This window comes from Synchiropus splendidus, chromosome 4, assembly GCF_027744825.2.
Source record: "Synchiropus splendidus isolate RoL2022-P1 chromosome 4, RoL_Sspl_1.0, whole genome shotgun sequence".
NCBI lineage: Eukaryota > Metazoa > Chordata > Actinopteri > Syngnathiformes > Callionymidae > Synchiropus > Synchiropus splendidus.
This window is the reverse complement of record NC_071337.1, coordinates 14278515-14297537: the sequence shown is the minus strand read 5'-3', so window position 1 is coordinate 14297537 and position 19023 is coordinate 14278515. Positions and strand designations below refer to the sequence as shown.

The window sequence follows — 19023 nt, the reverse complement described above, 5'->3', positions numbered from 1 at the left end:
ATATTCCAAAACAATAAAGCACAAAATGTAGAGTGATTTTTATCACTATTAGATACATATAAATTGAAATACTGTGATCAGAAAATTAGAACCATAAAAGGAGGCAAAGAAAGAAGAATAGTGGGGAAATGACATGAATAAAATGGAAATTAGAAATCATCAATAGTTGGACTGTTCAAGTACGACACCAGAACACTCTCTATTAGACAAGGTTAGCTATGGTCACGAGGGCCAGGTAAATACAGGCCTTGTATTCAGTCACACAGGAAGCTAATACTTATCTTGTGCAGCAGCTAATGTCAGATCAAATTACAACCATTGCTTACACACGCACACAAGCGTGCGTGCGTTCATCTCACAAGAGTTGGACATTTTTTCAAACAGGTGATCGTAGAGATCGAAGGGAGGGGCGGAAATAAACACTTGTAATGTTTGTGGCCAGTAAAATACCGAGTATTGTGTAAGAAGACTCATACAAACTTTCCTGCAATTCAGACATTAAAACTGCAACCTAGTGTCCAATTACCTCAAACGCTCGAGTGGACTCTTGAGGCAGATGGGCCAAGTGTCCGGCGCAGCGTCTTGCGGACCATCTGTTCCACCTGGCATGGAAACAACAAACAAGATCTGCCTGGAGAAAAATAGATGACGACAATCTCAACGACGGAAGAAAGTCATCTCATTAGATATTTATTTATAATTTCATATATATTTTTTTTACATATTTATTCATCGTCATCAACATGAATCGGGAGCAGAATGGGGGATGTGCATGTTTTCGGAATGTCGCTTATTTTTCTTTACCCATTCCACTCCACAAGCTTCTTAAAATCTTAAGTCCATGAAACAAGCAACAACAAAGATTCCTATCAATGTCACCTTAAAAAAAAAAAAAAAAAAAAAAAAGAACACTGGATGGGTGATACCAGAAGTGGTCAAGTACTTCAACGAAACAGACAGGCAGGAATACTGTGACGGCGTATGTGGAGAACGTGAGTGGGGTATACGATACACACGCATACATAACAAACACACGCACACATACATACACACCACAGTTTCTACACGGCCATCATGCTTCAACTGGACCTTTTTATGTTCTAAGTCACATTTCAGAAACAACAAGTCGGCGATATGAAAAAAAAAAAATCCTTCAGTGAAACCTTTTTGGGGCCGTTCGTCTGAGCGAAGAACATTTTCAAAACATCGGGGCTGAAAACGTCTGCAGCTTTGGCCCATTTTATCTTTATAAAAGTAAAATGCGGAATGTTGTAAACAGAATCCCCCGAGGGCAGAAGAAGAAAAAGAAAGGCATAAATAACATGAAGCCACGAGAGAGCTGGCGACTGCAAGCCGCTTCAAAACATGTCTTCATGTTCTTCATCTAATAAATGCAAAGTTTGACCTGCTCGATTCAATGTGTCAAATAAAACGGTAAAAAAAAAACATGTTTTAGCTAAAGATTGGTGCATCTTCATAAGGCATCAAAATAAAGTCAGTAATTAAAAGTAGATGCTCTTTGGCGTGTCCAAAAATGTTCACACAAAGAACCAACGGTAAAATCTTGTGCAGATTCCAGAAAGGAATAGAAAATTCCACTGGGATTAGTGTACAGTGCAATGAACTACTGTCCTTTCAGAAGTTTAAGGGTGACTGGGAATGACTCACAACTAAAGAGCACACAACCTCTACAATGATTTTAAAAGAGGAAGAACCGACATTTATTCACCAAAATGGGCCAGAAGCATAGACTCATCGCTTCAGAGGAAATCATTCACAACAATGTGGAAGGAAGAGGCTGACGGCGCGGCCCGTCAAAAGTTCATCAGAATTATTAAAAACCTTCTCAGCTGTGAATTCGCTGCTCATCATTGTGACAAAGAACTGACACGAGTTGAGAAACAGCGAATCCAGTTTAATGCTAGAATGCAAAGAGACTGACTAAACTGACTTCTCATAAGACAAACACAAGTTTACAACTGGTCACTTCAGGATCAAATGTGTGATTGTAACTTGAAAACGGAATGATAAATGATCCTCAAAAAATGGAAAGGCTGATGGATCTGAGATAACATTTCCTCATGAAGGAAAAGTTCTGTGTTCTTTGCTCAAAAACACACTTCAACAAAATACTCAAAGCATTTTTACCGCTATAAGATTATGGAATGTCATTTGTTGCCCTTTAATGCCGGAATTCAGTGAATCAACCACACGTTGGTTGCGTTTCTCCAGAACAAATGACGGTCAAAGCACACATGCTTCCATGATTGTGTTTTGTAACATCGACTAAATGTCAGCCACTTTAAAAACGCCCTTCCCCTGACATTAAAGTGAAAGTGGTTTTGCTGAGACCTCCATGTTTGCATCAGTCATTAACGGTGATGATGTTAGCACCACTCTGGCAATAACACTGCTTTACCACAGACAGAGGGCCAAAGGGTCAGGGGGTCAGAAGCGGAGCTGCTGCATCATCACGCAGAAGTGCCGGCTCGGGGTGATCGACGGGATGCTGACAGGAGTGGGATAAGATGGCAGGAATTTCCCCCTCGACAGGAAACGATGGCGGGTCTGAGGTCTCGACTTCAATACACCATTTCCCTCAAGGAGAAGTGACATTTTCCTCACGAACACAAAAGAAGTTTGGGGAAGTGCTTTTTTTTTACGTGTCCTTGTGCAGAGCGGAGATGTCCAGAGGTGGAGGGGCCCGCCCACTCCACTCCTGCAGCAGCCCATCCTTGTAGAGGAGGTTGAGGGCAGGCAGGGGCACACCCGCCTCCGCGGCTGGCTGGCTCAGAGGGTTGGACACGCCACTGTCTGGGTCGGCAGTCTGACTGCCATCCTGCAGGACACAGGTGGGAGAGAAGTGTTGATCACATGGGTATTAAAGTCGGCAAACTTAAAACATTAATTTACATTGTCTGTTTAATGACAGCACTGTCTCAAGATATAAATTATTGTAGTGAAATCGCTTTCATTTGAATGATATTCGGAAGCCCAAACAGTCCTGGAATGAAAGAAAAGCCTTTTTACCTGGAATGACTGAACAAAGCTCAACACCTTCAGCGACAATTTTCGGCTGGACTGAAGCAACTCTTGGAGGCTGCAACAGAGCGAGAGCAAGTCTGACATCTGCTAAACATATACATTATAGGGAAGGAAAAAAAAAAGGGTCACTGAAAATAGGGGGGGGGGGAGAAACAAGCCTATGACTTTTAACACACAGGCATCACTATGGTAAAGTAAAATTACAGTGTGCTATGAATGAAAAAAAACACTTACTCATTTGGTTTAGTGTGTGCATTACAAGTCATCACTTGTCAAGTGTATATAGTAGAGTAGTAGGATATAATAGAACACTGTGTGACCTTATCTTGACTTTAACAATTGTGTTGGACTCTCCAAAACAGGCTTGATCACTCCCTAGAATTCACCCTCAACGTGGGTTTGGACTCATATGCTTTTTTTATGGGAGCATATTTCTTCACCAGTATTTATTTGTGGCAGCGTGAGACTCTTTCAATAATTTTTTTTACTGCTTTTGTGTTCTAGCGGTTTTCTTTGTGCCCGTATTTATTCACTGAGGCTCTTATTTTAGACGATCTGTTTAATTCCATCTCTGTTAGAAACCTTATTTTCATGACAATGGTGAGGAAGGAAAAGACAGAAACTACATCATAATCAAACAAAAGTCCAAACATAATGACATATTGTCTTGCTTTGTTATTGTTCTCACTGGACAGAATTAGAATGCTCTGAAAAGAAAAAGTGAATAAACACACACTACAAACTCAATTGTCTCACACCAAATGCAATTGTGTTGAGTATCAGGTATCACCTAAAGAAAGGCACCTAAAACATGCTAAATAAATGAGATGCTTTAACTTGCTACTCACCTCTCGCTGCTGAAAAGCTTGTGTGAGGCGATCTTTCGACACACCTTGCGATTAAGCTCTGAGCTGAAGAGTGGCATTCCGAAGCAGAGGTCGAGAGGAACCCACTCATCTTCGGATGAGAGAGCTGAAACCAGAGTATTTTCTTAATCGGCTCCACCAACGCTTTTTTTTTTCAGTTTTAATGAAAGTCAATTCAACCTACTGTCAGTTTTGCCTTTGCCGTCTCCATTCGTCTCCTCCGTCACCAACTCAAAAGATTCCGTGCTGCCGTTGGTGTCAAAACCTCCACCCAGGTGAGTGTCACCTGGAAGGTTAGCATGGATATCTATTAAAGATATACCTGGGATTGCTCAAATATATATACTAATCTAGGTTATGGTAAAAAGAATACATTTTCAGTCTGTGTTTGACAAGTCAGAGAAGGAAAAAGAAAGTCATAGCTATCAACTTAAGGAAGCATGAAATTAACATCCGAAGCAAAACTCTGTACCTCTGCACTCGGTGGCATCACTGGGTCGACGGCGGTGACGGTTGTTTGAGTTAAGCATTGTGATGTAGCCGCACTGATGTTCCAGATCCACCTGATCCTTCAACTTCTGCAGCGCCTTGTGTACGCACATGTTGGAGTAAGAGAAATCTGCACAGGGGGAGGAAGGGATGAAACAAGCAGCGTCACAGCCAAGCATCACGCTAACTGAAGTGAATCATGCATCAGGAAACTTACAAGAAAAAGGGAAGTATCCATGATTTTGAAAGCCAAGTATAAAGACTATCTGGGGTCTGTAGTTGCAGATGCTTTCATCCTAAATAAATGTTGATAACTTACCACCTTTCAGATCCTCTTCATCAAATGGGAAGGGGATATGAACCGTTTCTCCATGTCCATGCATCCCGTGTCCCTGGACAAATTATAATTTAAAATAAAAAGTTTCACATCCACAAATCTCTGCACTACATTGCCTTCACGTGTACCAACAAAATAAATTACAGAATGTTGAAATGATTTTTTTTTAAATCCACATTTACCTGGATGAGAACAGCAGAGTGTGTCAGGGCGTCGTTCAGCATGGTCAAGACGTTTGAGGTGGGAACAACGCCAGGGTCGTGACCCCAGGAAGTGATCAACAGCCTGTCATAGACCTGAAGGAGGGGCATAGCAAAAATGTGTCAGCTGTGACAGTCGTGACTGGTTATTCGTCTCTTCTCTGTCTTGGTTTATAATCATACTACTTTACATCAGTTATTTTAGAAACACAAACAAACTCCTCTTCCATCCCTTCAAATGAACCCCACTTCTGCATATAAAACGGTGGCCAACCTGGAATATTTCTGGCAGTTTGCGCAGCCTGGAACCTTTCGAGAGCAGCAGAGAGGGCGGGCCTTGGCCGGTCACATGGTACAAGTACAGTTTGAACCAGATGGAGCTCACCTCGGGGATAGCTGGGCCAATGTGCTGCAGGGGGAACAAACATAGATGAGTAAACATAATTAAGCATGCTTGAGTACGGCTGACGCAGGCTAAAACTATTTCCCTTGTAGTTTTACTCTGTTCACATCTGTGGCAAAGAATACATAAGCCTTGTTCCGTCTCCTGAATTTGATGATTGGAGTGTTTTTTGAGGATCTTGACGGGTTAAACTCGGATCATCACTGAATGAATAATGTCCCATAAGTGGATAGGCTACACATAAGTTAGCATAAATATCACATACAGCACAGTACAGTACAGTACAAAGACAGGCGTGACTGCACATACAGCCACCATCACTGCAGGAGCAAACATCCGGAACACTCTCCAACAGCCTAAAACACATTTAGTTGCAGCGCGTAAGCAAATATTGTCGCACCTGAGGCGTGCAGCTGCTGATGGGCCTGATCTCGTTGCTGAGTGGAGCCATGGAGACCAGCAGCTTGTAGTTTTTGTTGAGGACACGGCTGCAGGTGGCCTGGTCCAAACCCAGGAGGCTCTCGCAGCGCAACATGTCCAAAGGGAAACCTCAAGGTGGAAAATAGAAGGTGAGAACAGAGAAAAGAAACAGTGTGTTCTCAAAAAAGTACTAAGAGTAGTAAGTAGTAAGAGTTTTGTAGAGTTGCATCTTTACTGCTACAAAAAAACAGATCACACATCAAGTAACTAGTAACTCAATTTCAAGGATACACAAAGAAGTAGCAAGGACACATACTAATGTAGTTGAAGGCTTGAAGGCTTGTTTATATTTCTTTTATCAATAACCGCATTCTTAAATATATATATATATATATAATAAATCATTTCCAGCATTCTTCATCCAACATGTCCACTAACTCCCAATTTCTGATGTCCTTGCTAGTCCTTCCCAAAAAGTATCTTCAACTGTAGGACTGTAGGTCTTCTCATACCTATATTGGGAATATCAGGTCCCTGGTCCTGAGTGAGTTCCTTGTTATAGCGCAAAAAGAGGATGGTGTTTTTCAAGGTCAACGCGTGGTCAAAGTAACGCTGTGCTTCGCCTTCAGCTGTGCTCTCAACCTGCGCAACAAACAAACACCAGTGTTCAGTTTCAGCAAGCATAAAGTTGATTTCATTCTGGACAAGGAAGATAACTCACCTTCTCCAACTCTGCCAGAAAACTATCCAGAGTCTCATCTGAGAGTTTGCCCACCTCAAACATGGTCACTGCATGACTCTTCAGGTTCTGAAAACACAAAGGAAAAACTGTACATCTGCATAACATTAAGAAAAGGGGAGGGGATTTGCCTTTTTGTGTTTGATTATCATAGTACACCCATCAACTACCCACGTACAGCATTTAGGAAAGTAACTAAAGCATCAGTCACCAAAATTCCAAAGATTCATCGACAAACGCTCATTGGCGACACCCACTGGTCAATATAACTCAAAGCAATAGAGGTTTAATTTCATCACATTAACGTTGACATTGATAACTTAAAAAAAACAACAATGTTATAATTTTATTACTATCCATTTCTGGTGGTCACAAGTTTTCAGAGTGAAGAGCAAATCCCAGATTCGGGAAACTCTCATTCCAGTAGGGCCAATACTTGTGTCCATTAAGAGAAACATACCGGGGACAGGTTTCCCATCATGAGGAAAGCTGTGAGAGTAGAGTCAAACAGGAAAGCGATCCTCTTGGTGGGAGCAGCAGGAATACTCAGACTGCTGACGCTGGCTGTGTCCGCTGCAGAACAGACCACCAACATTGAATAAACAAACAAACAAACACCACACACATAATAAAATGATGATTACCCTGGTCCTCCAGACTGGTGGTGTCGGTGTCAGTGGCAGAAGATCCTCCCTCCATGACAGGACTGCCTTGCTCCCAGGACAGCAGCATCTTTTGGGGATCCATGGTACCTCTACAAATTAGGTTTATTAATTCACACTTCTAGTTAACTAAAACATTTGAGTGTTTTGACAGTATATTGAAATGTAAATTATCATCTCAGTTTCTGACACCATCTTGATCGAGGGAAAATCCAGCCACCGCCACAATTTTAGTTTAAAATATCCATGGCAGAAACCTTGGATCAGACTCCATCTGACTGGAGTCCAGGTTTTGTGCTTTATTGAGCGTTTGTGTGCGTACTTGAGTCTGTTGACAGAGGGTGCATTCTTCCAGGTGGGGTGCAGCTGGTCGGAGCCAATCGCCTGACCTTTTTTAACAGCAAAGCCAAGACGACAGTACATGGACACAGCATTCTGACAAAGTGGAAGTACAGGAAAAAGATTTTAGTCAAACCATGATTAATTCAAAGACATAAAACCAGTTTAAATTCAATATTAAAGTGCTAGTTTGTTCCATTGTATTGAGGATTGTTCCTTTACTTAGAAATTTAGACCATACTTTGGCATTCACATGCATCGATCTCTTCAGTATTTAAAAGGTCGAACTTTTTAGAGCTTTATCTCGTGAAATGTCACCATGAAATCTTAATGGTAAATGAAGTAGTTGCTTCAAAAACATCCTGTTCTTGGCCAATGAAAACTATTTCTTCTTTACCTTCCCAACAATTTCAAAGAGTGACATCTTTAATTTTCATCATATTAAAGCATGTCGGTACAGTGACAGTATATTTCCATTTTATTTTAAAGTGCGCGCTGTGCTTGTGCCTAGAATTCATTTTCAAGTTATCAACAGAAATTAAATTCATGCATGAGAATATTATATCTTCTGTTCTTAACTCAGAGAAACTCACCTTAACCAAATCCAGGTCGATTTCCAAGACGTTTGCAAGCTGTAATGCAGACGAAATGTAAAACAGAGGGCACATACAGGGAGTGTAGCATTAAAGCTGAAAAACTATACCTCTGCTACGTTTGTCTGCTCATCAATAGACACAAAGATTTTGTAAAGAAGGGTTTCAAAATAGTCTCCCTGCACACGATTCATGACGAAACCCTCCAATGGAGGCACTGAAAATCAAACGAAACACTTCAATATTTGAACTGGTTCTACTGTCAGTCAATGGATGAACACAAAAACACACAATTACCTGAGATGCAACTGTCGTCGGATATGGGAACATCCAAGTAGATGAAGCCCCGGTTGTACAAACCTGAAAGAAGAACAATAGAATTTAGTGAACGTTATTTTACTGCATGTGAATACCACCATCACTGAACAAGAATACTTTAAACAGATGTAGTTGTTATTTCTAAAGTGTGTTTTGATATAATTAGATTTTCCAAAAGAACAAGAATCTATGCATATATTTTAAAGATATTAAACACTGTTATAGACATATTGATGTTTTTATATTAAATATAGTGTGCAATTCAGAAAACTGTTTTATTCACATCAAAATTCATTTAATTTTTATTCCAGTCATCCTAGTCCTGCACTGAGAGGTGTGTTACCAATAAGAAAGACAAACAGTTACATCACTTTGCTGAAGTACCTACAGTAAGTCTCAAAGCCACCATGACCACATTGCTGGGTTACCACTCCTAATGTAACATTTAATCAATAGGAACATAGCTCAGTCAAAGCTCCAGAACAGTCTCATCGTTCAAGTAAGAGTATATGGCATTAACTACAGTGCTTAAACATCCTGACTGAGTGCAGTATTGAAAACAGAATACATATTTGCTTACTTAAAACCACATTGAACTCTATAGTTCCGGCAAGTTGAGGACCAGAATCAATCATCTTATCGATAGCTTTCTTCTCTGCTGAAGAACAGACCTGCAAGCCAACACATAAAAAGCGCAAAAACAAAACTCAAGTTGAAACATGATCGAAGACCTGGATTCATGTGAAAAGCGATTCCCCTACCCTGATGTCATCTTCAGTGATGTATCCTGTCTGTGCTACCCACCACGGCTCCACCGAAATCTCGACTGGTTTGGTGGGAAGCAGATCCCGAGCTGATTTTTTGCGAAAGAATTTCTGAAAATCAAAACAATTATAGTATATGAGTCCAGCAGAAGAGAATCCCACTATGTGATTTTTTTATGCGGCGTACACACTTTGTACACTCAAATACCGCAGTACTGGATCGCGTGATACTGTACCGACAATTGCACAATGTTGATTTTTAATAAATACATATGAGGATATAAGCAAACCACAGAAATATAACTGTACGTCAAACTGGACTAATTTCAGAACAATACAATAACTTTAATGCACATACTACTTAAGTGTTCTATATCATGTGATTTTAAAAAGAATGGCTCTTGCCATGAAACATATTTTAAATACATTTTTGAACAATTTATCTACTACTAACTACAATAGCACATTAGGATATATTGTATCATCACTCCTGTACGGTGATATGTATCATATCGCCATATTCCAGTCAATACACTATTACACCTATTACTGTACATACATGATCCAAATGTGATAAAAGGACTAGAAGGGTAGTAGTTTCCCAAGTTATTTATTAGCACAGAGTGACAGTGAATGATGCTGAAACAGCCACTGAATGCAGGCATCTCAAATAAATAGCAGCATAACAATAAATGAGTCCACTGCCGGGCAGCACAGAGCTGAAGTGACTCGCTCTGCAACCTCACAGCAAGTGAGTCACAAGTTAAATTCCAGTGTCAAGCAACTCTAACGATCAGATACGTTTCTGAAAAGTTTCAATTTAATGGATTACATTTAATCTTTTGCCAAAAAAAACAAAAGAGCAATCTTCAATTCATAATACTCATTCAGCACATGCTAAACACCATCACAATCGCACTCTGTAAAAACATCAGTTCTTACCTTGGAGGACCTGCACTGGTTCATCAAGTCAATATACTGGTTTCGCCCAATGCCCAGCAGCCTCAGACCTGAGGGTGGATGAAAATGAGTTAACACCTTAACTACACCAACAGTTAATTACTTTATGCAAGAGAGTTCAGCGAATAGGGAAGTACCAACTGTGACTCATCTCTGCAGACTTAGCACTCTACCAACAGCAGGAGCTTAGAACCCATTATCAAATAAATAAAGGTCATGATTCACCTCCAACTCCAAATATCCACATTAGTGTGCAAAGATAGACATGAGGGCACTCAGGTTCTATTGTTTAGAATCCATCACACAACTCCTGCAGGACGCACACAAATACCAACCCCCACAAAACATTCGCTTCTATTTATCGACAATGAATGACACACTTCCTGGGCTCTCTCTGAAACAGCACAGTTGGGAAGCTCCACACTTGACAGCCTGCTCACAGCTTTACTCCACTGCAGTTGTGATGTCAGATTACACAATCTCAGTGTTTAGCCAGGTCTAATGCCAGCATCAGTGTCATCCATTTTGTGTCACGCCACTGTCCCTACACTTGACCTTCAGCGGTGAGGATCTAAAAATATCCAAACACGGACATCGGCACTGGATGTGACAGTGCCATTCAACAGTTCACCGCCATGCTGCCAACATACTACTAAAATCACATATAAAGCTTACTTTTAAAAGGTACCCATGGAGCTACATCTCGCTACTACAAAGATAATTTTAATTTAACAACGAGCAGACACCAGATGTATCAATTAAACAACAACAAGAGTCACCACTGGTGTCAACTGGCAGCAAAGAAATTGACAAATTAAGAGGCAAATCTACAGACTGTGCCACTTGCAACAACAGCAGCAACAAGAAACACTTTGAAAAAGGAATGACCAGCTTAGAGCAAATAAATTGTAAAAAAAAAAAACTCACAGTCAGCAGCTGTAAAGTTGGGCAACGAATCATAACTTTTCTCGCTGTTCATAATATCCTGCAGGACAAGTCAAACAAAAACAGTCAACAGACAATAAACAGAAGAATAATTTTTGTTTGTTTTCCATACCTCCATGATTCCAGTGTAATATGAGAAGGGAGTGACCCTCAGTCCTTTCACCATGATGTCAGATAGGTGGTAGGGGTACAGCATCAGGTGGTCCCTGCTGTACTTCAGCAGCTCCTCGTAGTATTTACGTTCATCCTTTCTCACATGGCGCACTAGTCAGTGAAAAAGACTGTGAAAAACTGCTCACATGATCTGTTGACCTGAACATGGCTGAAACCCTCATTATGTCAGCTACAGGAAAGAATGCTGACAAGACTAAAAGTGGTATTTATCTATCCTGCAAACAGTACAATAACTAATGATCGATGTATTGTGGAAATATTAACCTCAAGCCATTTATGATTTAGAATTGCATCCAATTGATATTTTTCCATCAACTTAGTCAATAGACAAAACAACTCAAGCCTATGACCGTTTCTTCTGTAAGATGATGCCTGGTGTTCAGAGAGCACCAATGAATAGCTTTTTACTAAAGAGAACCTTTCATGACAACAACACGATGACAGGACACTCAATGCTCACCTAGGTTATTGCGGAACCGGAGCTGATTCCGAATGCTGTAGAGCAGCACTTGCTTCTCATATTCACGCTGGGAATTGCCCAAACTCTGCAAAGAGAAAGGAAAATGGACACAATTGCTGCTGTGACTGTGTAAGTTCTGCATCTTATCGTGAAGTCACTGCAAAACTAGGAGGCTCAGAGTCGCTACTCTGTCTAAGCTGAAGATTTTTGCTGTGGTATTTTTAGACAGACGACTCTTAAAATGTGCTTTATTCATTCATTCGCTCGTTTGTCCATTCATTTCCAGCACACTACAGCTTTTAAGGAGTCTCAGGGGACGGACCAAGAGGTAGGGACACCCTGGATAGACCAGTCTACCCACAGTCCATTTAGACACGACTTAAGCGCTAAAAGAAAATGCGCCATTATATTACATCGCTGGTGAATACATTAAGAGACATCCATTTAATTGCCGTAACAATTGTGCTTTTAGCATTTGATACGTATTGCAGCTTCCACTGACGTCACGGGGCTATGCACAACTGCTGCATGAAAACCGTAATCCGAATAACCGAGAACTGGCATCATGTGAGTGCAGCGATGGAGCGGTCATGTGCCGTCGGTGCTGCAGCGGCGGCGGTGGTCGTTCATGGCTAACTGGTGCAGAGGCTACGGGGGGAGTGACGGCAGTGACATTGACGGGTGAACCCCGAGGACACCGCGGGGTTCCCCGTCATCCTGAGCCGCAGTGTGAAACAAAGACCGGCCGTACCTGTTTGACATTGGCTGGCAGCTTCGTCCACGGGTAATTCTGCCTGATGTGGAATTCCACGTCCGTGTTCATCGCTAGCTAGCTCGCGGATTGACGGCGGATTTCCCCGGAGATGATCAGACACGGGCTCTCGGGCGAGTCCACGGTGGCTTGACCCGTCTCACCGGCACCGAATGGACGAACACTGCGGGAAGAGACTGAAGAGGACGCTTTGTCCGCCGAATGTTTTGCCTAATAATGAACCTTCACTTCCGTGTTGTATTTTCGAACGGGCTTCTCGTCACGCTCGTGGCTGCGTACGTCACTTCCGGCCAGTGAATGAACGTGTAGATCAGTTGTCACCTTTGAGATCATTTTCATGCACCTTGAAAGACTTTGTAAGTACTCCTCAAAATATGAATCAATTATCATACAACGTTTGAAAGGGTTTATTTAGTTGGCTCTGGAATTTTAAAAAAATTGCCATTTTAGGACTATAATCTTCCTTTCCTTTGGGCTTCTCCCTTCAGCGGTGGCCACTGCAGATCATCCTCCTCCATCTCACCCTGTCCTCTGCTTCCTCTTCTCTCAAACCTACGAACCTCCTGTCCTCCTTCACCACCTCCATCAATCTCCTCTCTGGCCTTCCTCTCCACCTTCTGCCTGGCAGTTCCAACCTCAACATCTTCCTACCAATGTACTGGCTACAATGTACTGACTCTCCTAAACACCTGACATGTGCGGTCCCTCAGATCTACTCCATCCTGATCCATCCTGCTCACTCCCAGAGAGAACCTCATCATCTTCATCTCTGCTACCTCCAGCTTTGTCTTTTCCTCAGTGCCACTGTTTCCAAACCATACAACATTGCTGGCCTGACCACTGTTTTGCACACCTTCCCTTTCATCCTTGCGACACCCTTTTGTCACACATCACACCTGACATTTTTCTCCAATGATTCCATCCTGCCTGCACCCGCTTCTTCACCTCTTTCTCACAACCTCCATCGCCCTGGACAGTTGAGCCTCAGCACTTAAAATCCCCCACCTTTTTTATCTCTGCATCCTGTAACTTTACCTGTCCACTTGGCTCCCTCTCATTCACACACATGTATTCCGTCTTACTGCGGCTAACCTTCATTCCTCTCCTTTCTAAGGCAAATCTCCACCTCTCTAGCTTATCTTCCACTTGCTCCCTGTTCTCACCACAGATCACAATGTCATCTGCAAACATCATTGTCCAAGGGGCTTCTTGTCTAACCTCATCTGTCAACCTGTCCATCACCATCGCAAAGAGGAAGGGGCTCAGAGCTGAGCCTTGGTGCAGTCCCACCTCCACTTTAAACCCCTCTGTTACACCTGCAGCACACCTCACCACTGTCTCACACCTGGCATACATGTCCTGCACCACTCCAACATACTTCTTTGCCACTCCAGACTTCCGCATACAATACCACAACTCTTCTCTCTGTCCTACCCTTTCTCCAGGTCCACAAAGATACAATGGAGCTCCTGACCTTCTCTGTACTTCTCCATAATGGTTCAATATTCTCACCATTTATCGACTATGACCAACTGCCAAATAATAAATGCGTGTTATTTCCAACATGTCATTGTTTAGCTATTTGATGCCTGGGTTACATTTATCCCATATTCTGTCTCAACAAAACCCCTGTCCTCTTCCCAGTGCCTCTGCATGACGTTTGTTTAAGCCTCACGTCGCTTTTCCAAATTCCCCATGACAAACTGTACTCCACTGTATTGGCACTGTGTGGCTGTAGTGGTGATGCACATGTCCATATCAGTCTACTGTACACCAATATGATGTTTATTTTTATTGATGTAGTTTGTTTTTTTAGATTTTTGTCAATTACTTAACACTGAAAACCTCCAACTGCGTGTGTCTGCCACCTCATTTTGAGATACATATTACAATACTGTTCTGAGCAAGTTTGACTAATCCTACAACAAATATATAAATATATAATATATACAAACACAAATATACATATATAAGAGCGTCTGGAGAGTTTTTCTTTTTGCAGTTTTGGGGAGAACCTGACAGGGAGTTCTTTCTATAATAAAGAATGTCCTTGTTTGTAAACAGTCTGACCTTATGGCTACTGCTACTATTACGATTACCACTATAACTAAAACAGATTTTAAAGCCCTATGTAGCATGTGATGTTGCTTTATATACACAAGTTTGATTCAGAAAAAATGCATAGAAATTTTTTTGGTATGTCATTAGTTGCTGCAGAAGTCATTTCCAAACATTCGTGCAATATTTTGAAATGGATGTTAATGTAATATCAGTACAAGAGATAATATATCTAGTTTTATGAGACAGAGTATCATGGGACAAGAAGTAAAAATGTCCTCGCATCTGTCCGCTAGGGCTTCAGAGTTCAAAACAGAGGTGCCAAGCGTTGTTAATAAGGAGCATTGGGTTCAAGTTTTCTGCTTGTTGTTCAAAATAAATATAAATGGAAAATTAGTGGAAAAAGCTACTTCTATTTTTTTTTAAACGCGGAACGAATCAAACGTCTTTCCAAACCCTCTCGGCTTCTCGCGCAGTATAAAGGTTCTTAGGACTTTCTTGGCATTTAAAGCCTTATAAATCAGTCACAGGAAAATACAATTGCTTGTTTTGTTTTAGTTTTCTTGAAACAAAACCCACCAAAGTCTAATTATCAAAGGTTGGCCCTCACAATGACTTACCCCTCTTTACTTTTGCTCAGTAAAAATTGTGGTTGACCAGGCTGGTGTGGACACAATGCAAAGAGTCTGAATGTAAACTGTTTACATTTCTGGGAGGCTCAGCTCAAACACCACAGCTTCATGGCAGAGGAAAGCCCTCCTCCATTTAACACTCTCACCTGGTCACTAGAAGTTAAGTCAGCAACCGGACATCAAACAGTTCTGCGTCACGTGAGAGGCCTCCCTGGACTTGTGGATTGGGAAACTATTCTTAGTCGTGGGAATGTACTCAGAAGCCTCGTGGCTGGCTCCGCAGAATCTGAATGGAAAGCTTTATTGTGATTTTCTTTCCAAGGATCATCTGTCCAACAAGCTTATGCCTTTGACCACATGTCAAAGAAGACTGCAACACTTATGACTGAGGGCCGAAGGTTAGAATTCGCCCACTGACTGACGTTCAATGAAGTGGCAGCTGGTTTCATCAGCCACACACATATTCCAATTCTTTGACAGATAAATAGGCTTTTTTAAACTCTAAGGTAAACAACACGACGACTCAGGTGTTTCCCTTTTATTCAATTATTACAATTGTATCCAACTTAAGGACAAACTAGAGATTGGTGACTGGACACGGTTATGTGAGGCATCTAGGTTTCAGCTGCGGTTGACATAACATCCTCTGACAACCCACATTGACAGAATTTAAATGTCACGCAGCACTCCAGGCATAAGACAACACACAAAATGATCGTGTGCCCAAATGTTTCAAGAAGGCGCGGCTGTGCAAGTGGGAGTAAATCAGTAGCTGCCACAGCAGTGATTATCAGATTAGACAGGGTCTGGTTTCATTCATATGCTGTTTATAATGTTTGCAACACCTGAATCTTTAAGAAAGAAATAAGATGACGTTATTTTTCCTAAATTTGTCCTCTTGCAACGATATGAATCGCCCTGACATGGATGAGTTTGACCAGATCTTTGTGTTGGGAGGAGAGGATACACCATACACACAGTCATCTGAGGTGTCGCTCAATGATAACTCGACACCAGGACTGCCAATAAACGAATGGTAGCCCAAGTCATGAGGTTGTTTTTGCTTATTAGTAGTTTTTTTTGCTTGTTTTTATCATTATTATAGTATAGTAAAAAGCGAAAAACAAAGAAGACATTGTCAAGGCGAGTGTCAGAGGAAAAAGAACTAAAATACCAAAACATGTATTGTGGAGAATGATATTTACTTCAATATGAATACCATGAAGACATGTTCAACATTTCAAAAATACACAGAATACTGATAAGTAAGTTGAACATTGTATATCCAGTAACAGCGGGCCTGTTTGAATGTTAAGAGGGAATGAAACTGAGTTAGTTAATAGGACTGTTATGTCGTCTGGACCAGATTACAGAAGCAGCCAGTGAAGAGTGTTAGTGCACCAGCTGTGATTGAAGATAAGATCTGCACCATAGAAGCTGAGCCAACATACAGATGGTATAAGGTGGAAGAAAAGTCACATTTTCATTAAGTATATGCATGTGCAATGTGCTCAAGAGAGAAAACACATTCAATGTCTATCAAAGGGACCAACACTGCTCTTCTGGCTCATTTTTCTGAGCAGTCATTGATGTGAAGTTTGACCTCTCTTTTTGAGAGTGTTATTTTGTGCTTATCACCAGGTACTTTTTTACTGAGGCAAAACGCTAAGTGATTTACAACAAGCAAGCAAGCTCGTTCGGTCAGTCCTGATCCATGTGCCTTGTTTTCCAGGCTATAGCAGGTGAATGACACCAAGGCCAAAAAGTTGGTGAAGTGTGAGAATCTGAAGGAGCGAAGGATGGATGTGGACAGATGCGGATGTGTCGGACGTCCACACATCCGAAGACAGACGTGTGGACGTCCAGAGGTTCTCTGCCCGATAAGCTCTCCAACCATGGATCTCTTCCTCTTGTCTGCATCTGTATCAGAGCCAACCCACCACTGTCACACATGGGACAGGTGACTGTTGTTTAGGTCAATTGTACCAAACTCTAGCTGACACCCATTCACACCTGTGATTGCGCTAGTTCTATCACTTCTGCTAGGTTTCTCCTGCTGCGTTGACATTCAAAGACCCCTGACTGTGTAGAATACACTTGTCGCTCCAGCTTCTTTAGGTACATGCGTTTTTTCATGGCCTCAATTCAGACATTTTAGCCTCAAGTGAAGCAGAAATTACACCTAATTCAAGAGATGACCCACACATCCCTCCTATTTTTGTTTCTTGGCCTATATTCAGGAGAAAAAAACTACATGTATGTTCTACTTTAATTAATGATGTTCAAAGAGCTAGAAGATCACAATATAGTACAAATAATCATGTTCAGAACTGAACAAAACAGTCTTCAGGGCACTCATTGCATCAGAGCACCAAACGTTCAACATTCGTATTTTCACTGTTAGTTGAAGGCACGTCAAGTGGCATAATTGCCAGGAGATATGGGTTCCAACATTCTTCCAAAGATGATGTGTTCAGGGCTTCACTGTTAGTCTCCATCCTGCTGGAATGTTGATGCCCTTAGATTGAGCCCATCCTGAGTGATAAACATCATCATGAACAACAGCAACAGTCTGTAGCGCTGACTGGCCCAATGTTATTGACAGGACCGTTGGTTTGCCATGGCAAAGTGAATGCCCTGTGTTACGTGATATGATTCAGAATGGCGTTCACTGTTCACCAACATCTAGATTCACACACATTTCAGTATGGTAATGCAAACAACAGCATCCCTCTGCTTCCACCACATTTAACACTGGCAGGATTATGTCAGCCACCCCTCTCAGAAACCCCATGGATCAGCAACCTTGGAGAAACTGGAAACTGCCTTGCAGTTAGAGTGGAATGCACTGCCTCTGAACGTTATTCAGAAACATGAGGACTAGAGAAGACATTGCCCAGCTTCTATTGCTGCTGCTGGTGGACCTACACGCAGCTTTTACTTTTCCATCAATATCACATCTTTCTTTCATGAGGCATTGAACCTTCATTGGATAGGTTTTGTGTGTTTTCTCCACCAAGCTCTACTCCAATTGCTTATTTCTGCTCTTCTTATCCACACTTTACAATGGAGTTCAGCATATGTCAGGGTCAGGACTGATTTAATAACCAGTCATTTTCTCTGAATAGAACTCACCTCTGTTGTGATAATGCTGGACCTTTCACGCAAGTCGGACAATATCAATGGATGTATTGCTATAAACGTAACGGCATTCTATGGTCACAGCATAACCTGAAGAAAACGTCCCACAGCTGATGTGATCACGTGTGAGTCTGAGTGCCCGCCGGTGATCCTGTGACCTGGATATGTGGGGAAGCTTTCACGGTATTCTATAAGACCCAGTCACTCTCCACACTCTCACACCATTGTGCCCACTTGCCATCTCCCTTTACAACAGGAAAACAGCAATTACCATGGCAACGCTGTCCCAGACTGCAGTCTGTCATTCGAGATGTCACATGCAGCTGTGCAGTCATTTCTGTGTTAGTGAATGCTTGTGAAGCAACATCTCCCCTTCTCATTGTAGCAACTCACCTTGTCTGCATTAAACCTTTTTTTTTCAATCAAACAGTATTGACTTAACACATAATTTTCAGTCAGCCACCTCTCAGTCGCTTCAAAGTTCGCAGTTTAACTGTGACCTATATATTATAATATCATGGATTGGATGGATGGATGTGGCCCGCAGGGATTTTATTTCTAGAAATATGTGCCTCATGCTGTCACAGTCTGTTTCTTCTTTAGAGATTTATCTATTAACAAAAGGGTTAAATGTGTGTGTGACAGATGATGATTTAATAAAAAAAAAAAAATGTTTCCTTCCTTTTTTTTTTTTTACAGGGCTTTT

At 41.6% G+C, this 19023-nt stretch overlaps 1 protein-coding gene and 1 long non-coding RNA gene across 2 annotated transcripts; one reads left to right on the top strand and one right to left on the bottom strand.

Annotated features, from left to right (window-relative positions):
• Nucleotides 1-490: 490 nt before the first annotated feature.
• Nucleotides 491-12754, bottom strand: fam91a1 (family with sequence similarity 91 member A1). Its single transcript, XM_053863949.1, has 24 exons — nt 12466-12754; nt 11715-11799; nt 11193-11344; nt 11063-11120; nt 10118-10185; nt 9173-9286; nt 8992-9082; nt 8391-8453; nt 8204-8310; nt 8094-8132; nt 7484-7596; nt 7144-7253; nt 6960-7072; nt 6482-6568; nt 6273-6402; nt 5741-5889; nt 5212-5346; nt 4920-5033; nt 4720-4792; nt 4384-4530; nt 4096-4197; nt 3894-4017; nt 3031-3100; nt 491-2839 (listed from the first exon to the last, which is right to left on the bottom strand). Exons 1-24 carry the CDS (start codon nt 12535-12537, stop codon nt 2660-2662), a joined length of 2496 nt encoding a protein of 831 aa, XP_053719924.1. The 5' UTR covers nt 12538-12754; the 3' UTR covers nt 491-2659.
• On the top strand, nt 11716-17584 carry LOC128758113 (uncharacterized). Its single transcript, XR_008414437.1, has 3 exons — nt 11716-11843; nt 12001-12042; nt 16909-17584. It is a non-coding gene; the product is annotated as an uncharacterized LOC128758113 (long non-coding RNA).
• Nucleotides 17585-19023: the final 1439 nt, after the last annotated feature.

Coding starts and splice junctions, on each gene's coding strand:
- fam91a1 (XM_053863949.1), bottom strand. CDS start 12,537: ATGAACACGGACGTGGAATTCCACATCAGGCAGAATTACCCGTGGACG. Junction 9,083..9,172: donor TCACTGAAGATGACATCAGG/GTAGGGGAATCG, acceptor GTTGGCTTGCAG/GTCTGTTCTTCAGCAGAGAA. Junction 5,347..5,740: donor TCAGCAGCTGCACGCCTCAG/GTGCGACAATAT, acceptor TTCCCCCTGCAG/CACATTGGCCCAGCTATCCC.